At 42.6% G+C, this 19,683-nt stretch overlaps 3 protein-coding genes across 3 annotated transcripts; 1 reads left to right on the forward strand and 2 right to left on the reverse strand.

Moving 5' to 3' along the window:
• Nucleotides 1-75: 75 nt before the first annotated feature.
• Nucleotides 76-12,330, reverse strand: cc2d1a (coiled-coil and C2 domain containing 1A). Its single transcript, XM_070916622.1, has 27 exons — nucleotides 12,259-12,330; nucleotides 11,996-12,128; nucleotides 11,735-11,838; nucleotides 11,002-11,238; nucleotides 10,510-10,825; nucleotides 9,671-9,780; nucleotides 9,516-9,588; nucleotides 8,382-8,480; nucleotides 8,138-8,265; nucleotides 7,406-7,478; nucleotides 7,186-7,319; nucleotides 6,724-6,811; nucleotides 6,515-6,591; nucleotides 6,263-6,358; nucleotides 5,421-5,543; nucleotides 5,124-5,182; nucleotides 4,183-4,299; nucleotides 3,309-3,382; nucleotides 3,170-3,228; nucleotides 2,925-3,076; nucleotides 2,701-2,791; nucleotides 2,454-2,609; nucleotides 1,656-1,787; nucleotides 1,416-1,542; nucleotides 1,221-1,297; nucleotides 1,047-1,094; nucleotides 76-946 (listed from the first exon to the last, which is right to left on the reverse strand). Exons 1-27 carry the CDS (start codon nucleotides 12,313-12,315, stop codon nucleotides 914-916), a joined length of 2,973 nt encoding a protein of 990 aa, XP_070772723.1. The 5' UTR covers nucleotides 12,316-12,330; the 3' UTR covers nucleotides 76-913.
• A 2,448-nt stretch (nucleotides 12,331-14,778) lies between these two features.
• Nucleotides 14,779-17,367, forward strand: LOC139302631 (uncharacterized). Its single transcript, XM_070926337.1, has 4 exons — nucleotides 14,779-15,263; nucleotides 15,679-15,818; nucleotides 16,252-16,356; nucleotides 17,101-17,367. The coding sequence occupies exons 1-4, from the start codon at nucleotides 14,940-14,942 to the stop codon at nucleotides 17,177-17,179; spliced, it is 648 nt and encodes a 215-aa protein (XP_070782438.1). The 5' UTR covers nucleotides 14,779-14,939; the 3' UTR covers nucleotides 17,180-17,367.
• Nucleotides 17,368-18,192: 825 nt separating this feature from the next.
• On the reverse strand, nucleotides 18,193-18,891 carry nanos3 (nanos homolog 3). Its single transcript, XM_070925064.1, has one exon. It carries the CDS (start codon nucleotides 18,889-18,891, stop codon nucleotides 18,193-18,195), a length of 699 nt encoding a protein of 232 aa, XP_070781165.1.
• Nucleotides 18,892-19,683: the final 792 nt, after the last annotated feature.

Consider the following 19,683-nt stretch of genomic DNA (forward strand, 5'->3'; position numbering starts at 1 on the left):
AATCTATGAATATATGCAAAGGAATTAGTGGGGAAGAAAGTGAAGATGAAGAAGACAACAAAGAAGAAACAGCTGATGAAGAAGAAGCAATCCTTTGGCAGAGCTAAGCTCCGACTACATTCATGGCATGCTGTTAACACCCCCTCTCCCCAGCCCCAAAGGCGACTCTACGTCTGATCTAGTCGTCTCCTTGGTGACACAAACACTAATCCCTCATTATGGGATGTAGGCTGCGGTGCCCCGAAGCCCCGTTTTTTTTATTCCCATATCACACCACTCCAAACGGAGCAGATTACTGTAATCTGGGAACACTGGAGCAGACAGATTAGATTAAGCTCATTACACACACGAAATATGGGAAAAGGGGTTAAAAACACCTCAGTCCATTGGTTAAACACACTTCAGAGCACGCACACAATTTTTTTGGTCATCTGTGGACACCAAAAATACTCTCTGAGCTGGTGTCAAATGTAAAACTTTAAATCTGCTGACAGATCTCTCACCAACAATTCTCAAAGGAGAGGCGGTAATAAAAAAAACAAAAACAATTAAGAGTACAGGTAAGGTCTGTAAAGCCGTACTGCAGAAGCAGCTTTCTGTAGTGTTTCTCTAGGTGCAAATAAGCCTGCCTCGCCCTTAGCTCTTGAACATGTTTTAACGTTTGCTTTAATTTCATGTGTCTGTTTGTCGTTACAGATTTATTTTTAATTACTGTGGCAGGCGAATAACCACAAGTGACACAAGTTATGTGATCAATTGACAGGATTATCAGGTTGGTTCATGCAGTTGTTGTGGACATGGAGCAGCATGGAATCATGCTAAAGGTGCTTAAAGTACCCACTGTAGTGTTTGTATATGAGAGAGAGAGATGGTATAACAGTACTTCAGCCAAGTCTCCGCTCCCTTACTCCTCTCATCCAGTGCGCTTCCTTTTCAGCGATTCCAGCTGGAGCAGAGAGAAAAGGAGTACGTACATTGTATACATGCACATACATGATGATGATGACAAAACGTTTTTTATACTGACAGTAAATAGCAGCCCATACCTCACTCTCTACCATCTTCAACCTGCTCAGAACATCCTTGGCAGCGTCCTATGAAGAGAGAATGAAAACTTTACATAGTAAGACCCAATATGTGCGCACACACACACACACACACACACACACACACACACACACTGAGCAGCAACAATCGGTCAGGCCTGACCCTGCACTCACCCTGTTGCCTTGGCTGGAGTATTTCTTTACAGAGTCTGCAAGTCCTTGGACTAAGCGCCGCAGTACATTTTCATACTCTGCACATGTGGTGAAGGGAGATGTGGGGTTGAGATGAGAGGTTGAGACATATACTTACATGTGTTAGTAATGTACAAACTCGCATGTATTGTGTGTGTGTGTGTTTGTGTGAGTTACCTGTCAGCAGAGCAGGAGACCCTCGCTCCAGCTGTGCTTTCTGCCACTGCAGTCTGTGCGTGACCTCTTTGTGTTGATGGATGAGGTCAGGTGGGGGATCCCGTCGCGTCTTTCGGTACTCTGCAATCTGAGAGACAGGCGTAGCTACTGACGAGACCCTCGTGCCATTACAAGCATTAGAGAAGTGGATGTTGTGGACAGGCTTAGGACACACACACACACACACACACACACAAATACCTTTCTCTCCAGCCGCTCCCTGTCGTAGCTGAGGAGGCTGAAGCTGTGGAGTTTGTACTGTGGAGGAGAGTTGTTGGGGTGACTGCTCCTGCTGCTCGCTTCATGTCTGGGTTTAGACCGAGGAGATGGAGCCTGATTCAAACACACACACACACACACACACACACACACACACACACAGTGAGACTTCACTGAGCTGACACTATCAGTATATCTTTGTGCCAATGGTACTAGCTTTTGTTACTCCTGCACTTATAGTGCAGCAGCCTGCTAGTTTGTACGACATGTCATCCAACCAGGTCTAAAGACAAAAGAGTTTTAAGTGTCTCCAGTCAGGTGCCATTATTGCAGAAGAAGAGGGCGTAACAATAACAAGCCCCGGTCAATGAAAACGGTGTAAACATGATGGAAATATGGCATTTGTTTGTTTCATGATTTTCATGATGTTTTCGTCCGCAGGACCTTGAGTGACAAGTAAGTCACGTTTCATGTACGTCATGATTTATTTGCTAAGTGTTTGTCCCTTGCACTTTGCTGCATTCTGCTTTTTTATAAATATATTTATTTACTTATTTGTATACCTAACAGGGACCATACACATAAGCACTGTCACATACAGATAAGCAATGCAACAGATGTAGTATGACCCTGATGAACCTGACCTGGCCGACTGGAGCCTTTGTGAGGAGCTTGCATGTTCCTCCCGCGCCCTCTGGAAGAATCCTGCTCAGGCACAAAACTGCTGCTTCAGTTACAGCAAAACACACGTAGCTCAGGGTAAAAGAAAACTCTACTCACCCGTTCCTTTTGTCTCTCTGGAGGAGAAAGGGAGGACACAGGATCAAGAACCAGCCACTTCTCTGTCACTGGCTGGAGATCAACTCCTGACAAAGGCTCTCTGATCTTCACCCTCACCTCCAACTTGCCACCTGTAGCTTTACGTCCCTCCATCACCTACGCAAGACATACAGGCTGTTTGATAGATCAGGTGTGCACATGTGCGTATGCATTTGTGTTGTAGACATTACATGTTATCAACACTCACCTCAATGATTTCTCTAATGTCACAGTGGTTTTCTAGAGCTTCTAGCTTCAGCTGAGCAGTGCCCACTACTTTGTCAGTCTTAAAGAGGCCTCTATGAATACAGAGACAGAGAGAGAAGAACACGACTGACAAAAGCATAACAGACATGACGTTTACAGCATAAATCATGAAGATAAATAGGGCAGCTTCTGCCTATATTGCCCCAAAGCAGTTGCAGTTTTTACCCCTTGTGGACGATTTCAAACTTGACGCCTTTGGACTGGACAACTCGTTTGAAGCCTCGGTGGGTGCGGTTGATGTTGAGTTTGAACTGCTCTTTAAACTCTGGACTGTTGGTGCTCTTTACTGTGCTGGTTTTGTCCCTCTGAGCCTCCTCCTGCACACACATAAATGAATGCATTAAGACACATCTAGTTATAAACAGAGTGAAATATCCATAATCTGCTCACAGAGTGTGAAAGATTCTTACCGCACTGGGAAAAGGAAACTCAAACTTCACGCTGGCATCCAGATCATTAGGTGAGACACCTGAAGGCAGACAGGTAGGTGGGAGTGAACAAACATAAGACACATTACTGCCTGGTTATTTCAAAGACGCAGACCAGTACCTGAGGGAGTTGGTAGGTTGACGCCTCTGACAATGTACAGCATCAGGTCATTAGGTGTCAGGTTGGAGTGGATCCTACATAACGAAAACAGGAGTCATGACTATTCAGAAACAGCATTACGAGTGACAGACAGCAACCAGTCAGCATCACTGAGAGCCAAACAATCCCGACTGTTGAGTGAGTCACTGCCAGAGTCACCTAGCTGTTAGCTCGGTATGATACTGGAGCAGAGCCAGAGTGAGCCACAGTGAGTCACTCTGACTCATCTACAGCTCTACTTTTCAAAATGAAACAACTGATGCATGTGTTGACAATCTTTATAATCATATACACACACGAATGAAACATAAAGTTTATAATTCCTAAATAGGAAATAGGAATTATTATTATGACATTGATTGACTGACTGCTATATTTTCATTTGAGACTGTGTTTCAGTCATGTTAACAACAGGATGGACTGCTGAAAAAAGTTTAAATAACATCTGATGATGGCGCTAGAGGTAAAGTCAGGGGATAACCAAAGTGATTACAATTCATTCTGATTTCATGGCAATCCAACAGACTGTTGACAAGATATTTCACTAAAAGCCAAATATGTCAACCTCAAGGTGGCGCTACAAGAAAAGTCAGGGGATAACCACAGTGCTTAGGATTTCCACCTCTGGACACCACAAATGTCTGTACAAAAAAATGATGACAATACATCTGATAGTTGTTGAGATATTTCAGTCTGGACCAAAGTGGTGGACTAACTGCCTGACCGACCGACCCAAGTGTTGACTAAAACACTCTCTGTCCTCGTGGAGTACATGTTGTAACATAATATTATCCATTATCAATTACTATCCGTTATCTATGAGTTTGTTGCTGACTTGATAGTGTTGAAGGTCCTCTCCTCTGTGCGGCACTTGGGGACTGGCTGGCCCTTGGCGTGGGCACTCTTCAGTATCTCTATGTTCTTCATACACTCCTCAACAAGCTTCTCAAACCTAGGGAGAGACAGAGATGGCCCGATGCCAGAAATGTCACCCGTCTGAAATTTAGGAGCATTATCTGTGAAAATAACATTTTCTGTTTCAAGGCAATGACAGTATTTTTCAAAGCATATCAGGAAAGCAAAGCATTAGGAATGCCAAAAAAACCATAATGCATAATGTGTGACAGTTAAACTGTAGGTGAAAATATGTAAAAATGGTATGTGAAGAAAACATTTAAAATATGCAGTGTTATGGTGACGAGGTGCTCTATCTGTCTGTGTGTTGCCACAGTGACTGCACTGATAGTACTCCACAACTGTGCTAAAGTGCTTAGTTGAATACAAATAAATTAGTATATTAATTGAAAAGAAATAAGTTATGTTTGCTTCTCAAATTTGAGAATTTGCTTGTTTTCCGCTGTAAATGTAATAAAAATTGATTTCTTTGGGCTTATGACTGTTGGTCAGGATTAGCAATTTGAAGACTTTGGGCCCTAGCAAATAATGATGGCATTTGTCATTTTGTAGAATTAATAATCGACAAGTAATCTCGAAGTTGTGATGTTGCTGCCTGTGATGTTTTTGAGATAAGGAAAAAGATAATTTTGTGTGTTAAAATTCATATGATGAATGATTCATGTAATACATTTATTACTGGTCAGATGCACAAATATCCAATTACAATTTTAACCAAAAATAACATTGTGAATTGAGTTACACTTGCATTGAACTCAACTTGTAGCACCAGGAGGGGGCTTTAAATTCCATCACGGCTGCAGATAATATGTTTCGTGAGATTCACATATACAAACATACAAAATGAGGAATGTCTCTTACTTCAGAGCCTCAGCCACATTGCCCATGAGTGTGAGCTGTTGAGAGTAGCCCAGACATTTCTGTAGATCGAGACACAGAACAAAAGAAGGAGTGGGTAAGAAAACAGACAATAGCCAAAGACAATAAGATACAGAACAATTGTGCAACTTGCAACTTGTCCGTTTAAAAGCTGTACAACTAGAAAAGTGATGAACACAACAGCATAAGCGAGTCACTGATATACAGCAAGATTGAGGAGGTGCACTTTCATATAAGATGCACATAAAAAACAAAAAAAAGGGCGAGGTGAGTCCTGACCTCGTGCTGCTTCCGCAAAAGATCCATGAGGCCGTGGTACTGCTCACTGGAGCGAGGGGAGAGAGGGGAGGTACGGGAGCGAGCCAGGGAGTAGTCCTCCTCACTGACTGGAGCACTGGGAATCTGTCAGGAAGGAAACAATTACAAATGTGGTGAGAAACTAAATAGATGTGTGTAGGGAAAACGGAAATAAAATAAAAACAAGAGGGCATTCAGAGAAACTAGACATCTGCCAACTTGCTGTTATACTACATGACATACCTCTTCAATTCAAAGTCAAATAGATTTTTTTGACAGCTTTGACAGCAAATCTAATCCGCTGTTCCTTTGCAGAGTCTGTCCACTAGAAATTATGAATATCTGTTTCTAAGCTTGTGTGCTATTCTGCAGACAGACAGGAAGACAAACTAACAGAGGCACAAACATAATATTCTCTGTAATTACACTGTGGGAATGAGTCAGGGGGAAATACATGGCTCATATGAAGCAAAGATGTTAAATAAAAGTGAGGCAGAATGAAAGAAAGTCACATGGGATAAGAATCAACTATATGAAATATGAATAGTGGAATGACACTGAAAATATGCACATAGACTCAAACACCCACACACAGGTGAGACACAAACACACAGAAGGTGAAACCATGATGAGCACAAAGGTGTTTTGATTTCACCCCCATGTTTCCTGCCTACCGTCTTCTATTTCTGTCACATTTTGTGTTAACACACCTCACACATTTGGTTGCTCCTGTTCCAACACACACACACACACACACACACACACACACACACACTCTGTATCTTCTTGTAGGTCATTTGCACATAATAATATATATCTATAACCTTGGAGATATCAACAGGTAGGCCGGACTTGGCAGCGGTGATCATGGGGTCCAGTCCCTTGGCATGTCTGAGGTGCTGGGCTGCTCCCGTCATGTCCTACAAACAGCAGCAGATGCATCAATCAAACCACAGCAACACAACAGATGTTCAAGACTCTAAAAAACAACAGGCAGCTGTGGTAAAGACATCTACAGAAACACAAAGACGGCAGGGAATCTATCTACTGAGAAGAGAAAAAAGTCCACATCTTACCTTCATCTGTTTGGAGCGCAGCGCTGCGCGCAAAAAAGCCTGTCGCCTTAGCAACAGGAAATCTACTTGCTGCTGGGCTACAAGGATAATTAAGAGAAAAAGAAGTTAAACTCTGCCTTGTGTAACACTCAAACACTTTGTATGGCACATTTGTACGTGCGGGCAGGCAGGTGTGCATGCATATACACAGGCTGACACTCTAAACACACCTTTAGGTCCCAGCTTTACAGCTGAGGAGCCTCCAGGGGCCTGAGGAGCTGGAGACTTTGCTTTCTGGACAGGTGGACGCACTGCAGGCTGCAGAGAAAGAAAACATGAGGTTAGGATCATTAGACAAATGCAATGAACACACATACAGATCTCAAGGAACAATAGTGCTCTCTTAAACTGCAACAGCTTGAGACACATTTTTAACTAATTCAACAGCTTAATTAAATGAGTTCTGTTCTGTAAATAACAAATTATTATACTTTACTGTGATTACAAGCATGAAATCGATATAATATGCAGGAAGTGCAGCAGAGAAAAAAGCAATGATTCAATAACCTACCACAGAAGCTGGCATGGCAAGGAATAAAACATTGCTAGCTTTGGTTAAAAGGCAACCAATCAGATTTCTTGGCTGCACAATAACAATTTGACCATTTGGTGGTGCCTTTATTTATTTTTACCCTGGCAGCCTCTCTTTGTCCATCCTCTTCTTCATCTTCTGCGTCTGCATCCTGATTAGCTATTTTCATAGCCGTTTCCAGGACACCCATGAAGTTCTGCTGACCCCCCTCTGAGCCCTGAAGTGGCGGACAGCCTAGAGGAGTGACACACACATGACTTACTGTAACTATATAGTGCAACCTAGACGCACAAGTCTGAAACACACGTGGAGAACGTTACCTGGTGGCACAGGTAGATCAGACAGGCTGACAGGTCGTCCAGCTTTGTGAGCTCTGATAGCATCCTGGTATTGCTGTTAAGAAAAGAGGAGGTGATTGATAATTCTGTAATCTCTTAAAAAACAGCCTTTTTGCAAGCACACAACCTTACCAATTTTCCATTCCCACCCCACTTGAACAAAGTGGGGTCAAGAGAAATAAGAAAGAAGGCTTTCTTGCATATATAATAAACAGAACAAAAAAACAATACAGTGCTGGGAGACGGTACAAAAGCATAACTCCCACATGGAAATCAATGTCATCAATGTGTACAAAAGCAATATACATGCCCCACAACTATTTTTTGTCCTTTCTTTCATGTTCTTGTTATACCCTGCCTCAGCCAAATCTACCTCATTTAGAGGTTTCCTATTCTTTGCACAATGCCTTTCAACAAGTCGAAGGTTATTCTGGTAGGTAAAATAAGCAATAGTGGTAGTTACAGTCAAAGCAACAGAGGGTATTTCCAGTCAAAATAAAGTGAGTCACGCACCAGTTATTCAGGGAAATAACAACACATGACCAAACAGCAGTATAGAGCCAGGAATACAAGGTGCATCACAATTATCTGTATCTTTGAGAATATCTAATGCCTTATTTGATTTAGTTTCAGCTGTAAGAATGCATTATGCATAATCTTTTGAAAATGGCTTAGAAAATAGTTCAAACAATGTCTTAAATGCATGGTGTGTACCTTGACAATGCGCTGGTGCATGCGAGCCTTACGATCATCTCCTTTGCTCTTGGCTCCCTCTGCTGCTGACTTGTATATGTCCATCCTCTGCTGCAGGGCTTCTGCCAAACTGCTGGGGGCAGGCAGATCTTTGCAGGGCACACACAGACACACGCACACACACTTATGTTTTTATTTAACGTTCAACATTTTTATCATCTGCCCTGTGCTGCACTCTAGTCAGAAGTAAAGATCGAGGTCTCACCAGCAGTGGCCACCTGGGCGGGTGCAGGAGCAGCGGGGGCAGCAGGTTTAGAGGAAGACTGAGGAGGAGGAGGTGTACAGTGTTCGGCTACTACGTCTCCTGATCAAACATCAGTGGAGGGGTAGAGATGGGTTATTACTATTATTATTATTATTATTATTATTATTATTAGTAGTAGTAGTAGTAGTAGTAGTAGATCAGGTAAGCAGAAGAAATAAGACACACAATAAAACACAGCAGTCACACACAAGCACATTAAAAGTTTAAATTCATCCAATGGGTGCAATTCAGTATTTACTCATGGGATATCAAGAGTTAGCCAGGCCCCTTTATAAACAAAAATGATAGTGTAGTAGTTCTGTTCAGCCTAATTTTTCATTTAGTACACAGTGATGAATGTGATATTTATTTCCTGTAATAAAAACGCAGGGCATCAAGCTGTTTTAAGGTGGAATGAGTAGTATGCGAATACAAGATATCTCTATTGTCAAGCACAGACATGATGGTTGAAGGGAGGTAGATGTGATCCCATCATCAGTACATATCGCCTGTGTTCTCTCAGGCCTTGATGCTTGAAACCAGTTTGAGCATAATCATCCAAACCAAGAAAAAGAAAAAGGCCTATGTTTAGTAAAATGCAGTGGTCAACAGCACTGAAAAACCTTGGAAAAGTCAACAGTGCTGCACAGAGCTGTTTCTGGTCCAGATATAATTTAATAAAAGTGTTAAAGATGATCATAAAGGTGCGATTGCACTGAGGGGGAAATAAGGAGAATGAAAGAATAAGAGAAAATGAGTGAAACAGAGTTTGAAGATGATGTGTTTCCTATTATTATTTTAGTGAAATATATGTGTTTGAGACATGCATACAACTGGAGACCCAAGAACTGATTTACACTGTAGCTTGATAAGCATTTAAGGACTTTTATGGGTTCTTGATGATGATGATGTGAAATGTTTTTTTCTTTAATGGACTAATCATGAGATGTATTGTAACAGGAACGTGGGAGCTCCATTCTTGACGAAGGAATCAGAGTAAAAACTTTTCGGTAAAGAAATAAGGCTGCGATGAGTAAGTAATCGAGACGATTACAACCTTTAGGTAAAGTACTCCTTTAAAGTGGTTACACTGACCAGGAGGAGGAGGTAGTGAGCTCAGGTCTACTGGTTCGTCTCTGTCCAGTGCCTCCACCAGCATGTCCAGCCTCTACATAAAGAGAGGTCAACTCTATTAGGTTTGACACTTACACAAACAAATAGATGTATTCGTGTGATAACATTGACATTACCTTGGACGTGAGGTAGTGCTGTTTGGCCTGGTCAATGTCGCCCCTCTGTTTGGCGTGTATGGCGGCCATCTTATACTCCCTCTGTCTGGACATCACTGCCTGTTTCAGCTCTGAACAGTTTGTTTGTGACAAAATGAGAGAGAGGACAAACAAAACAACATGTTGGTTTAAAAAGCTCAGGAGGATCACAGTGACATTTAGCGACTGTGTCTGTGAGCAGCAACAAACGAAGAATACTGATTATGTAGTCGTTTTTTCTTGTTTTTGACAATGATTGTTACAACAAAAAAATAAACATTTCGTTCATTTTCGTTAATAACTTTGATCATATAATGTAAAATACATGTCCCTGTTTCTAATTACCAAATCCAAAAGAAATGACTTAAAAATTGTTGTGTGATTAGCAGTTAAGGAAGGAAAGTAAATAACTCTTAAGCGGCAACAACAGTAAACATACACTTTATTTACTGTGAGAAGACAAAGTGTGAAGCCTGAACATGCTGGATGGAAACAACACCAGACTATTTTCTAGAAGAGATAAAGATATTAAGTTCGACACTAGGATTGTACTATGCAACAAGTCACCGCATCCATCTACTAATCCGCTGATCAACTAATCGTTTTGTCCAATTTAAATAAATAAGGTGACCAATAATCATTTAATTGACTTTTGAGTGGAAGTGCTAATCTGATGACATTTACCACTGGAAGAATGAGTATATGAATATAAAGTGTTTGTTAGAGTGGACCAATTTCACCACATCTTTACTCTTATAAATCCGGAGCACAATACAGAGAAGAAGTGGCAAGTTGGAAAGACTTGTCATGTGTGTGTTTACCTGAGTGCTGTGCCTCAGGCTGGCTGGGGGTGAGGGGAGAGATGGCAGGTGTTTCTGGGGTGATGGCAGCAGCAGGCTTTTGGGGCAGGGTCAGATGGTGCGGCTTCGTATTGGGAGCTGTTGGCGCAGCCTCTCTTAGAGGTTTCTGATTCGTGGGAGGAGAGGGCATCAGCGTGGGCTCTGGCAGTTCTCGTTCCTTGATCGATTCAGGCTCGGCTGTGACGTTGGGCTTTCCACCAAGAGCAACAGGAGGCGGGATCTCCTCCTCATTGACTGGTTTTCCTTTCCTGACAGATGTCAACATGGACTGCAGTGTCTAGGATTGAAGGGGAAATCATTTTTTCAACATTACAGGCAACAAACTTGCAAAGCTTAACAATATTAAGTCTTGGATTCATATATAAGAGGCACATTTAGAAATGTAGCAAAGTATGAGAATCAACTTGTACTTTAGTTGTATGAGATGTTTCATCTTTTCCAATTCCATTTTACCTTTAACCCACGGTCATATCTTCGAACTTTGCTAGTCTCCCCCGAAGCCTTGGCATTGGAAATGGCTGTCTTGTACATTTCAATGCGCTCCAATAGGCAGGACTCCATCCCAGTTGCACCACTGGGAGAGGGAGAGTGGGATGTGACGCTCACTCTGGGGGTAGTTGGCGTGACGGCAGGAGGGGTGGGAGCAGGAGTTTCTTCCTCATCATCCTCTAAAACCTCATTCAGTTCTGCCTATGTACAGAAACACAGAAATGTATACAGTTCAGAGGACAATCCAGATATTTAAAGCCATTCAACAGCTAAGCTTCATCATTATATCATACGTGGAATGAAATGGATTAGGAATGCAAGTAACAATTATTTTTTACTACTATTATTATTATTAGTTCACAATTTTCTAGATTAATCAAATCTGTGAAATGTCAAAGAATAGAGACAATATGCCCATCACAATTTCTCAGGCCCCAAGATGATGTCTTGAAATTGCTTGTTTTGTACAACCAAGAGTCCAAAACCAAAATATATTCCGTTTACTATCATACATGACAAAGAAAAGCAGCAAATGCAGCACATTGGAGAAACTGGGACCAGCCAATGGTTGTCAAAATTACTTACAAGATAAAATACATTATCAAAATAGTTCCAAATACATTTTCTGTCAACCAATCAATTCAGCCACTAATTGTTTCAGCTCTAAAAGGGGATAAAAACAGTGCGAGTGTGTTACCAGCAGATCATCATCATCCAAATCTTCATCCCCCATATCCTCGTCATCCAGGTCTTTCATACAAAGAGCTGCCATTCGCTCTATTTCAGCCATGGGAACAGGAGCTGAACATGGACAAATACAACACAAGCGGCACTAAATCACATATGACATATGAAGGTTTAAGCACAAGCATATGGATGAGACAGAAAGAGGGAAACTGTGCTTTACACTGGTAAATGTCTACGGATTACATCAAGGAAAGAAATGACTCTTCCTCACCTCTGCCATCACCTTTCTTCCCTTGTGATCTCCCTCCTCCTCCCACCAGATTCAGGAGCTCTGCCTCCAGCTCTTCATCATTTCCCTCATCATTCATCCCTCCATCCGGGGACAGGTCAAGGAGCAGCCCCATCTGAGACACGGCGAGACAGACAGAAGGACAAACAGGGAGAGAGCGCCTGAATCATACCTGTTGTTGACATATTAACAGTAGATATCGTTCATACGTCTCATCTCACATTATCAGACATGACGGGCGTTACCTGTTTGGCTCGCGCTGCCCCTTGACCCCGGGGAGGGGGGTTCCGACTGCGACTCATGGACTGTTACTACCTAAAAGTTGACGAGGGATTAAATTAGTTGAGCCAATTTAAAAGAAGGAGAAAGGTGATGAACGTGTCGATAACTGACAGTATCCATTGCTAATGCACCTGTATAGAGTCGGCACCAACTTCAATAGCCACTTTGTGACATTTTGTGTAATAATTCAAACAGTTCCAACTGTATCGAGTTAGCTTCTGCACTCATATTAGCTAACAGCTAGCACAAAATACAAGTCATTTTTACAAAGCTAACGTTAATGAATGTGCAGGGAAGCTATTTACCTTGTCAGTTTCACGGACCGTGATGTTTGTGTTACAGCTCGGTTATTCAAATCGGAGACTTCTCAGAAACAATAGGAGAAAAAACATATAGAAGGAGACAGGTGTATGTTAACGTTTAGTTCGAGATATCAAAACAAGAACGGCAAGCTGTGGAATTTACTTCCTACATTGCGTCTCCAGTGGCAACGCACATCGCGCTTTACGGCCAGACGACACACGCCCATTACTAACGTAAAACCCCGACGTAACGATGCATCTGAAGTCCACGGCTCAGGTGGGTGGTTGTGTGAGCGTGGGAAAAAATATGAATCGACAATTTTATCATTCTAACGATACCAGCTGCTGGGAATTAACTTAATCAGCATAAAGTGGTTATTTGAACCTCAGCAAGTACCCAAGTATTGTCTTCAACGCTTTTCATTGAGTTAGAGTAACTTTGTTGATGTTAGCTAGCTGCCTACTAACTAAATTTAGAAGAACGTCATAAGCTATTGTTAGTTGGCTATAAGCTAACCACCAAGGTGCAGCCATAACAATGGGAACTATTCATGGTAGCTATAGGCTATAATTTTCACATTTCCCACTGTGTTGTCTTTCATTAAGTTAACTTCTTTTTATTCTTTAGGTAGAGATGGCCAAAGTAAAAGCGAAGATCAACAGCAGTGGTAAAGTAGAAGCCATTTTCCGATAATATGGGCTAACTTTGATGTGCTACCATTCAACAGAAATATAATATGATTATTTAATATTTTTTTAAAGACCTAAATTTTGAAACTAAATGACAAATTGTACTTGTTATACAGTTGCTTCACTTTATTATGAATATGCTAATTTTAAGTGTTAATCAGCTACAGTGATTCACCATCAGAGTCTTTGGTTAATTGAGTTGGTCCTTATGTGTGAAGTCAGCGTAGCTCCACCTCAGCCTCGGTCACTCAGGTCAAGGAAGAGGGAACGTCCAAGTGATGAGACTGATGATGTTCAGGCTGCTCTCCGTCATCAGGTAATTCTGGGTGTTGAATCAGAATGTACATTTACATCTTATCAAATTGTTCACAAGTCTTGTTTTTTTTTTTCAGGACACTGAAGGAAATAATACAGCAGTGGATGCCACATTACAGTGCCACCTGTTCCCTCTGCAGGGATCTACAGTGATGTCAACTCAACAGCATCAGACAGCAGAACAGTCCTGTCTCATCAAACAAGATCCTGCCATAGAAGACGCAGAAGCAACAAATAAGACAGTTAAAGCTTTTGAGGGGCAAGAAGAGACTGCAGTCACCAATCCCAACAATGATCGTCCAATGGAGGGCTTTAGAGCACATACTAATGATGATGCCAACAAGGACAAAGAAGAAACGTGCACCGATCAACTCCAGGTCTTCTTACCAACCTCTGAAGGGGGTGATGGATCCTGTGCAACTGCTTTGGAGGAACAACTGGGTGAAAAGGAGATCTCTCAACGTAATTTGGAAAGCAACCAAGAAACCAGCCAAGAAGAGCCCAGCGATGTGTGCATGGCTGATGTCAAGGAAATCCCAAAGGAGGCAGCAGTGAGGTTACCAGCCAAAAAGAAGCGAAGGATGGGTATGTGTGGTCTGACAGAGAAGGAGCGGAGTCACTATTTACAGACACAAAAGCGTGAGCATGGGCAGAACGGACTGGAGAGAGCTGAGAAACAGATTTGTAATAACACAGTGGACCCTGTGGCTCATGAAGAGATAATATCTTCACCCCCTTTACCATCAGTCCCAGTAGGCAATGTCACAGAGCAGAACGAGGCAGAGATAGCACTTCAGTCCAGTCACTGTGGAGGGGATGACAGGTCAGAATAATGTAGTGAGGAATCCAAACTACATGTGAAATATTTTACATTTTTAGTTTTGGCTTTATCATGAAAACAACTAGAGGTGGAAAGAGTTGTGTCATGTGCTGCTCAAGTTATATTAAAAATCAACAGTATTTTTACTCTGTTATGGATGCATTTTAACTGTACTCATATACACTGCCTCAGTAAAAATGTAAGTCAAAATCCTCCAAAAAAGATACTTGATTACAATGACAGGAGTAAGTGTGGTTTGTTACTTCCCCCTTGACGATAACATTGTTTGTTAACACCCAGGGCAGAAACTGAAGCCCACATTGCTGTCACTATCTCAGATGGGACCAGTACTATGTGTCATCCAGGCTGCTCAAAGGGAAAGAGTTGTGAGACTGAAGGAGGCATAGTGTCGGGTCCGGAACAGACTGGTGACACAAAGTCAGATCCACCTGCAGAGGAGGAAGAGGTTTTGGGAAATCAGGAGCAGCAGGAACTCGAGGGACGTACAGCTGAGATTATGGCTGAAAACCATCATGAACAAATGAAAGACAGGGAAGATGGGTCAGCAGTAGTAGACGAAAGTCCCGCTGTCACTTTTTACTCAAATCCAACTCCAAACGAGGAGAACCTGGATGCAATCAAGGCTGCCCTTCTGCAGGCGAATAGTGTGACCAAGACAAGAGATGAGAAGAAGGAAGAGTTGACTGGTGATGCTGGGGATGGTGTCGGAGCTGAAGCAGGCGCTTCATCCATAGACACCAGGTCAGGAGGATTCAACTGTGGCTCTGTGGAGCTCTGCGGGGCTGCAGTGACACCCGGTGGCTCAGATAGGAAAGACAGTGTGAGTGGTAGGACCAGAACTTAATCACTGGGATTGATGGGGAGAAGACAAACTTACATAATACCAGTTCAGTGAAGCTCATAATGTAAACATTTTGTAAAAGGTGTTCGTGAAAATCAAGGGTGATTGTGGCAAATATGCCCATAAGTGTCTTTCAGTCAGTGTTGCTCTCTGTGTTTTGCACATTGTGTCATCCCTTCGCCACTTCACATAAATGTGCAGTGTTTATGACCAGCAAAAGACCAATTTGGCGATCAACAGACAGTCATCAACACGAATGAGTAGTTGTTTATCAAGAGAAAATACCAAATCTTTGCTGGTTTCAGCTTCTCAAATGTGAAGATTTGCTGCTCCTCTGTTTCATATCACTGTAAATTGAATATCTTTGTGTTTTCTCTTTTTTTGTCGCACACAGTGTGATCCTGCTGACAAACCTTGTGCTGGTCCTTCTGCTATGAACGCTGAGCCCCCTCAGACCAGGGACGACACTGACCCGTTTGGATCTGGGTACTTGGATTACGTGTCGGACTCGCAGCTAAACACCATTGCTCTGATGTAAGGAAGTAGGGAAGGGGGTTAAATCCTGCAACAACCCTGACAGTGGAGCCTCTGTAGACTGGCTCTTCAAATAAACAGCCAGCGTAAATAAGCTCTGGGATTAGCTCATTTGAGACCCAATTGGGTCCTCGTCCACATAGACATAGACTTCATTAGCAATATCAGAAAGGAAGTCGGAGCTCCTTTGACACGCCAAAAATTGTAAACAAGGACAGAGGAAAGTATTACATTTTAACAAAAAATCTGATTAACATGCAGTAACGTTTCATTGCTTCTGTTCTCAGTGCCCGTGTCACCACATGTTTGAGAGGACATCAATATTTTTAGCAAAGACATCTCATGTCATAAAAGTTAACATAGCTACACGTTTTAGTAGCTACTCTTACGGATTTGTTTTATCCATGTAGCTTTTTACTTTCTTCCAATCCAGTGAGGAGGAGGTGATGGAGAGGGAGGAAGATCTTGGTTCCTCAGACTGTCATGAAGACGCCACAGACCTGATCTGTGGGCTCATCAGAGAACTCTCCTCTCTGAAGTTAGTAAATGCTTCTCCTTTTCCATTTTTTTTTTATTCTTTTGCCTCCTTCTTTTTTGCTACTTGGCCCTTTTCCACATCCCTCTGCTCCTCTATCTTCCCCAGAGTTTAACTTTTGATTTCTAATACCATTGGTCAGTGTGATCCTCTTCACACACGCCTCTGTGCTCTAATTGGCCGAAGTGTGTAGTCAGCTCTGACCAGTGTAGACTGCTTGGCACCCATGGCCAGGGTCATCTGAGGGACACTGCACCTTGTCTGGTCAAAACCTAAAGGGTTAAGCTTAGATGTAGATGGGTGGGGGGTCGCACTGAGAGAAACAAATCAACCTGATACACTATGAGTTAAGTAGAAGCCAAAATACAACTTGCCCACCTTTTAAAGAAACACATTTGTCTAATTAGTTGTAAAAAACATTTTTAGAGGTTGAGATTAAAACAGTTTCATGTAATATGAAAGAGTTTACAAATTTGCTTAATATAAAACGCACTCAATACTTCTAAATGTTCAGAAAATAGTGTTTGAGAGAGAAATGCTCAAAGGGGATCAACTGTACTTCTAATATGGTGTAATATGGTGTAAAAACATAAACATCCATATGTTGAGCCACTTTTACCAGCGCACACACCCCCTCCCTAAATCCCTCATTTGTCCTTTACTTAATATCTTCAACCTGCCTTAATGTCCTACTTTTATATGTCCTTACTGATGATGAGTATTTGTCCTCTGGTTGCGTTCTTCTAGTCAAAATGTCATGGCCACTCATAGAGAGCTGGAGAACCTGCGCCGTAGCAGTAAAAGTTCAAGGAGCTCCATCCGTTGAGGATTTGATAAGTCCCTGCCAACCTGATCTTACTGTGGCCCTCAATGGATTGTGGGTAATGAAGGCCCTTGTGCCATTGCTCAAACGTTTAGGTATTTCACTATAAATCTATCTTCTCTATTCTTGTATCATTGACAGCTGGAATGTTCTGTTTAACGGCTTAGTTGTTCTGCTCCTCCCCAAATAAAGCTGGGTGTTGTTTATTAAGTCAGTAATCTGAGTATTATTATGTATTATCTGTCATTAGTGATATATCCAGACGTAAATCTGCCCCACATGGCTGGCTTACATTCTGTCAAATCATTTCAAAGACAGTGATGACAATGAATACAAACACATTTGTTGTCAATTTAGACATTTATAACTTCTGGCATACAAGAATATTCACACCGATTTGCCCCCCCCACACACACACACACACACAAAGTCAGAAGAGCTGAATGTCTACTTTTCAAAATAAAACGAACATGCCTCAAGAACAGGTATTTTACTCTACACCTCAGAACAAGCCACTCATATTTTTTAAAATTTTAAAATTCTGACATGGTCACGTGATGTTTACTGCTGTAGTAAAGTTATTACTGATGACTGCGCGTCTTGCAGAGGTTTAATAGTGTTAGAATCCTTCAATGCATGGACAGGAGATATGAAACTGGACACCAGACGGCCACGTTTTAAAAATATGTAAAACAAACATACATTTTCCTTTGAAATATGTCTCTCTTTTTCCTCCTCCCAAACATAATATCTGGCAGTCGTTCTTGAAAGTACCCTACAAAATCCAAAACCCAGAAGGACGCTGTTAGAGCCGGTTAGGGCGACAGAAGGACCAGCTGGAAAACAACTCCAATCAGCATCCTAGAAGGCGACACAGCAAACGTGGCAAAGCATGCAAATGAAAACCAAACCGGAACACAAAAGCAAAAACACACGCATGCTAATAAACAAAATCACACTCAATAAAAAGGAGGATTCAGCCTTCTGTGTCTATCTGCCACCCGCCACCTGTTGGTTCAGCGCCTGGACTTGGCGTACACGGAGCTGTACGCGCGGTCCACCTTTGGGCAGAAGCGCTTGGTGTGAGCTCTGGCCCCCGTGGCTCCGCACAGAGGACACACATACTGCCGCAGATAGGGACACAGAACATCTCCGCCCTGGTTCTTCAGCCAGTGGGATCCGTACACCAACTCGGACTCCCCGTTGTGCTTGCAGAAACTACAGAACATGCGCTCAGGTGATGGGGGTGATGGAGGTAACGCTGGCGGATACGGCGTTTTGAAACGGGTGGTCTTAATGCGCTCTTTTGGCCCCCGGGTGGTCTGTTTTGGTACCAGCTTCATATCCACTACGTCTGGTGTATCAGCACGTAAGGAGTCTGAAGTGTACCGCAAGTCATCAGGTGGACGCTGATGAACCAGAGAGACTGGCAGTGTAGATTCAGAGGGGAGACCTGGCGCACAGACTGCCCCGAGATCACCACTCTGGCAAACTGCGTTAATGCGCACAGACACCAGTGCCTCGCACAAGTCATCGCAGTCTGGGTGCGGAGCTTTGGAGACTGGCAGTGAGGACTCAGTGGCGGGGCTCCGACCCAGGATCTCTCTGATTGTGTCTGACAGTCCTATGTAGTCTCTCCAGGGCTCGAAACGTTTGCTGTCCGACTCCATGAAACACGGCAGGTGATGAAAGAGTCCCCTAACCATGCCGTTCATTCTAGATCCTGTCTGCTCTCGTCGGCCAGACTCCCTCTCTGTCAGATGCTCGAGGTGTTCACTTTGTAATAACGGTGTAAAGGACGGCAGAAACACGGCGCTAAGCGCGCGGGACAAAGTTTTGATTGGTAATTGAGTACAAGTGGTGATCAGAGGCACACTCCCCAGCGTGCCAGCAGCCAATCACATCAGCCCATGCACCGCGCAGGTCGGTTACCTTCCTAATGTCCTCCAATCAGACAAGTTGAGTGATGCCATTCTGTCCCCTCATGCACAGTTGCATTGCTTGTCACATTTTTTTAAAAACTTTTTTTTAGGTTTTGTTTCATGTTTATTGGTTTAGGGAGAGACAGCAAGGTGGGTTTTTTTTACTTGTGAATACCAACATTGTTAAGAATAGTTTGGAATCCTGTTTGTCTATTTCACTGTAAAAAAAAAAACCCAAAAAAACCATGTAATTCATGTAACAGCAATGGCAGTGATTTAACTTCAGGGGCTTGTAAAAGGGAGATCTGAAGCAATGAGCTTTACTCCTGAAGACAGCTACCACTTTCACTAAGCCACATACAGATGGGGGACGAAGGAAAAATCTGAATAAATGAGTGGAGAAACATAATACACGCAGATGCTTCCATACAGAGCAGGAGGGGTCACTGAATGGTTGATGAGTATGAAAATGATGTACTGAAATGACCCAACTGAACCCAGATTTTGGACTGACAAGTGAGGGAATCTATTTCCTGAGAATGGCGTTTATCCTCCAAATGAGTTCAGACTTGGAGAATCTCTGCA

Source organism: Enoplosus armatus, chromosome 2 (genome assembly GCF_043641665.1).
Source record: "Enoplosus armatus isolate fEnoArm2 chromosome 2, fEnoArm2.hap1, whole genome shotgun sequence".
Taxonomy (NCBI): Eukaryota; Metazoa; Chordata; class Actinopteri; order Centrarchiformes; family Enoplosidae; genus Enoplosus; species Enoplosus armatus.

Bases quoted from the DNA above. Each gene is read 5' to 3' on its own strand.
- LOC139302631 (XM_070926337.1), top strand. From the start codon at position 14,940: ATGGCTGAAAACCATCATGAACAAATGAAAGACAGGGAAGATGGGTCA. The intron at 15,264-15,678 runs GTGAGTGGTAGG...TGTCGCACACAG, and splicing joins GCTCAGATAGGAAAGACAGT to TGTGATCCTGCTGACAAACC. The intron at 16,357-17,100 runs GTTAGTAAATGC...GCGTTCTTCTAG, and splicing joins AGAGAACTCTCCTCTCTGAA to TCAAAATGTCATGGCCACTC.
- cc2d1a (XM_070916622.1), bottom strand. From the start codon at position 12,315: ATGAGTCGCAGTCGGAACCCCCCTCCCCGGGGTCAAGGGGCAGCGCGA. The intron at 7,320-7,405 runs GTAACGTTCTCC...TCACTCCTCTAG, and splicing joins TGATCTACCTGTGCCACCAG to GCTGTCCGCCACTTCAGGGC. The intron at 2,792-2,924 runs GTAAAAACTGCA...CTGTATTCATAG, and splicing joins TTTGAAATCGTCCACAAGGG to AGGCCTCTTTAAGACTGACA.
- nanos3 (XM_070925064.1), bottom strand. From the start codon at position 18,891: ATGAACGGCATGGTTAGGGGACTCTTTCATCACCTGCCGTGTTTCATG.